We start from the raw sequence: 4,751 nt of genomic DNA, 5'->3' as shown, positions 1-4,751 counted from the left end.
AGGTCGCCGAATAGGAGGTTCCATATTTTGCTAGGGAGGAGGCCGAAACAGGCACCAAACTCTTCTCTCCCACCTCCGTCGACCCCTTCATGCTACCCGTGCATCTCGAATTAGCTACCTCAAACTCTGTGGTCTTGTTCTGTTGATTGATTAGCAAGTGGGACGCTAACACGAATGGTAATTGAAATACATACTTCCTCCGTCTTAAAATAAGTGTCAAAACTTTGTACTAATTTTAATATAAAATTATACTAAACTTAAGTCACTTATTTTGAGACGGAAGGAGTATATTGGAGTATATGACTAGACACCACTCCGTGACCAAGACAAGACGTGTACCTAATTGAATTGCAGTAGATCAATTATGAATGTTGCATGAGCAGTACATTAGTTTTACAACGGGCATAAAATAAAAAGGAAACAAAGGGTTGTCCAAAACAAGAGCTACCAAAGGGTTTTGCAAAGTGATCAGAGTGTAATCAGCTTTGCCAAATTATGCCCTTTTCTCTACAAAAAAAACTTAAAGTGCAATCGAGAAAGAGGCGGTCGTTTCCCATGATCGATTCATCAAATATTTCAAAAGGAAAATGCGACTCTAGCTTGCTAGCTAGCCTATCAGAAGGCGCGCAGGACGTCAAAAGATACAGCAGACCCTCCTCTCTCGTTTAGAGAGAATTCCTTATTTGACACTCTCTTAAAATTGTGTTCCTTATTTGACACTGAAGAAAATTTTCTTCCTTATATGATCTTTAGTCTTAATTTTTTTCCCTATATGACACTCTAGTGCATTTTGTTCACGTGAAAAGACCATTTTACCCATATGTATAATGTGACCACAAATATGCTTTCGAAAAGTCTGTTGAATTAGGCCGGCCGGTAAAAAATCAGGTCAAGTCTACTACGTTTAGGAATTTTCCTCTGGATAAGCGGCGGGGTGGGCGGACAGAGTCAGCCGGCTGGACAGCAACCGCAACACGGCCGGAGCCGGCTATGCTACCTCCCTCCCGGCCATCTACTCCAGAAGACAGCCGAGCTCACGTTGATCTCCTGGCTGATGTGTGATGCTTGAGGCGTGCTATGGATGGATGATGGATGGATCTCTTGGTGGCTCCCCGTGGGTGTGCCGTGTGTTGCCTCCTTTTGTGCGTGCGTTGTGTCTCGGTATTTATAGGCAGCTGGAGAAGGTACGACGCTGGCCATTGCCGTTCCGATTTTTATGGAGCGATATGGATGTAACGTTGTTTAAGATAAACGCGTCCCTACCTCAACCCCTTGAAGGTTGTTTAAATCTTTGGCCCTATGCGGCAGCGGAATCCATCAATACAACTTGAAGTAAACGAAATTCAAAAAAAAAAATTGAAGCAAACAGAGCATTTGTCTCTCGCTCTTTGGAAATCTCCAGCCGGTACAAGAAATCATGACCGAGGCCTTCGATGGTTCATGTGCTAATTGACCGGTCTGGCTAGTTGTCTATACGTATTTGTGTACATATACACGGCCAGCTTGCCTGCCGGAGCGTAGATATTTAAATACGTACGCGCACCCTGACGATCAAGCGAATACATATATTCTAGCTTCGTATGACCCAGTTCATATACATACGCATGTTGGCTGCACCGAACCGGGCGTACGTTCGTGCTAGCACGCAACTTCCTTCCATACAACTATAGGTCCTGCATGGGCATGCAAATACGTGCACATGCACTAATGGCATGCACGTAGGTGATCATCGAAGCACACACAAAAGTGCTTAAAAAATTCATTTATTTTTAAGAATGCATTTTAGTGTTAAAGCACACGTACAAAAATACGTCAAACAGTCGCACTCACAAACCATACCGCATGAAACTAGACCCACAGCTGAATGCATGCGCTCAGGTATACAGAATACACATGCATCCCAAAAAAGACCAACGGAGGAGATAACATGTTCAGCTGTGCTCACTCTCATAAATGAATTTTCCCTAATTAGGCTCAATGCTACATATTTCTGGTACAGGGGCAAAAAGGTCTTCTCACGTGTACAAAATGAACTAGAGTGTCATATAGGGAAAGAAATTAAGACTATAGGTCATATAGGGAAGAAAATTTTTTCAGTATCAAATAAGGAACATGATTTTAAGGGAGTGTCAAATAAGGAATTCTCTCCTCCGTTTAAGGGTCCCTCTCTTTGAAATCAAGGATGTCAATCAACAGTATTAGGAGTACTATACAAAGTTCCAAAAACAAGTTGGAGTAGGTGCACATGAAGATTTCACGCGAGTTCTGACACGGTTATTATATCGTGTTAAGCAAACAGAGTGGTGTTGCCTCTAGCGACTTATTAGCACTGCTCTCCAGTGAGTCAGCTGTGCGTGTGGGCACTCCAAGTTCACAAGCAAAATCTATTGTCGACTGATTAGGCACCTACTGAAATAACTGAAACTTGCCAAGTTTTCGCTGAAATTTCATTGAAAGCCAGAACCATCCATCATGCCTTATAGGCTGCTGTGCGTAGATACTACACTACAGTATAATCAATAGTACTACATTCATACTAATGGTTTGGCATGGCATGATTCTTTCCACATACTTGTAGTATATCCGACTCATGGCACACTCATACACGCCACCTCACCCATTGGCCGAATCCATGCCAATCCGACAACAAAATTTCCCCTATATTATCCCCATAGTGGGGTACGGTAATCACATGTGAGAAAAGAGATGCGTATGTATGTAGGGCGGTCATCTCTCACAGGCAAGCTCATCATCATCTGCCTCCTACCTATCCAGTATCCATCCTACTCTATATATGACGACGAGAATGAGGTGACAAGACGCCGCCGCACTAATTATTGTGAGCCTCCTCCTATCCACTCGCCTCGTCTCACCCCCGCTTCCATTTCTTCTCCTTCTTCACTGTCCAGGAGCTGTAATATGCTTGGCTTGATGGCAGCTCCATGCCAATCTCCCCAAGGAGGAAATGAGCTCTACGATGACTGTGATCCTACGGTGTACGGAGGCCGGGTCCTGCTGCCCCGGCAGGCCAGCTCGGCGCCACCGGCTGGGCCGCCGGAGCTGTCGACGACGTCCTCGTCGACGGGGTCGGGGAGGACCGCGACGGAGGCAAGGGCACTGAAGGTCCACAGTGAGGCCGAGCGCCGGCGTCGGGTGAGGATCAACGCTCATCTCACGGCGCTCAGGAGGATGATCCCTGATACCAAGCAGGTTTGCGCCAACAATATCTTACCCATTTCACCATTTCAGTGCTGTGAGGCATCAACCAAACAAAGCTCAGCTGCACATAATTATTGTCGTTAGCTCATCATCTTTTCTGGTAGAAACTGACTTTGCATTAAGAAGTTCGAACAATTCTGATCGACCTTTATTTGTGTCAGCATCAGTCAAGAACTTTATCAAGAACATTGAAAACTCGTACAAGTGTTCACATTTCATCAGATTTTTCACCCTGGAATTTGTAGAGTAAGACAAAGTACAGCACGGTACACTGCTGTTATGTGACTTGTCAGAAAAATGTCTCTCATCTTCCCTTGTGCAGATGGACAAGGCCGCCTTGCTAGCCAGGGTGGTGGACCAAGTGAGGCACCTCAAGAGGAGAGCAAGCGAGGCCGCACAGGCACAGCAAATGCCGGCCGTCCCGCCGGAGGCCGACGAGGTCTCCGTGGAATTCTGCTGCACCGGGGACACCGACGACGACAATAGACGCCTGTACATGAAGGCGTCTGTCAGCTGCGACGATCGGCCGGACCTCGTCGCCGGTTTCATCCAGGCGCTCCATGGCCTGAGGTTGAGGACGGTGAGAGCGGAGGTGACCTCCCTAGGTGGAAGGGTGCGGCATGTCTTCACACTCTGCAAGGAGGAGGAGGAGGAAGGCAGTGCAGCAGCAGGTCGTGCTGGACTGAATTCTCTGAAGGAGGCTGTGAGGCATGCTCTGTCCAAGGTTGCTTCACCAGAGCTGGTGTGTGGCGGCAGTCCGTTCCAGTTCCAGAGCAAGAGGCAGAGGATTCTTGAGTCGCATTACTCAATCATGTCCATATAGATGAGTACTTCTGGAGTAATTATATTTTTGTGCCAGAATTGAGGTGTGAACTGCTGTTAGTGCTGTAAGATAAGATAGATAGATATCATGGCAACAGGGTTTACACTGTGTGCCTGACGTAGCATGGCTGCCGACATTCAGATTGCAGAAATCCTAGATGGTGACGATTCAGCAGTCGCGTGGGGCTAATACTCTATGCAGCACCTCCTCATTGGTGCTTCTCATGTTAAGATATGAGACACACGTAGGTAGAACTACTTTGTCTTTTTTACCTTCGTTATTATGTTAGGTATATCAACAAGTTTCCCTGCTCGCCGGGTATTACTAGCATCGGAGTAAAATAATACTTTCAAATGAAGGAAACTTCTGAGTTTTCAAGGTTTTTACACCATGCAAGTTTTCAAACGAAATAGAGCATTTTAGCACCTTCGGAAAAGGTTTTCTGCTCTAAAGAGCACTGAAACCTTATGGGGGCAAAAAAAAACATGTTCTCATGAGAATTTACAAGCAGAAAACAGACTATTGAAATCCTCTTATGTGTGTTCTCTTCATAATATTTTGACTTTCAAAAATTGTAGGCACCGTTCAATTACCCCGTTATACATGGTAACTTTGTTTGCCAACAAAAAAGAACTTGGTAATTTGGATCCCACTGAATTACTCCCTTATGCTTACCCTACTTTACCACATAATTCAATCGTCTTCAGAT

At 45.4% G+C, this 4,751-nt stretch overlaps 1 protein-coding gene across 1 annotated transcript; it reads left to right on the top strand.

Annotated features, from left to right (window-relative positions):
- Nucleotides 1-2,781: 2,781 nt before the first annotated feature.
- On the top strand, nt 2,782-4,213 carry LOC119267175 (transcription factor bHLH51-like). Its single transcript, XM_037548523.1, has 2 exons — nt 2,782-3,210; nt 3,542-4,213. Exons 1-2 carry the CDS (start codon nt 2,920-2,922, stop codon nt 4,040-4,042), a joined length of 792 nt encoding a protein of 263 aa, XP_037404420.1. The 5' UTR covers nt 2,782-2,919; the 3' UTR covers nt 4,043-4,213.
- The last annotated feature ends 538 nt before the right edge of the window (nt 4,214-4,751 follow it).

Source organism: Triticum dicoccoides, chromosome 3A (assembly GCF_002162155.2).
Source record: "Triticum dicoccoides isolate Atlit2015 ecotype Zavitan chromosome 3A, WEW_v2.0, whole genome shotgun sequence".
Classification (NCBI taxonomy): Eukaryota; Viridiplantae; Streptophyta; class Magnoliopsida; order Poales; family Poaceae; genus Triticum; species Triticum dicoccoides.
The sequence above is the reverse complement of the archived record's forward strand: the minus strand, read 5'-3'. Positions and strand labels throughout refer to the sequence as shown.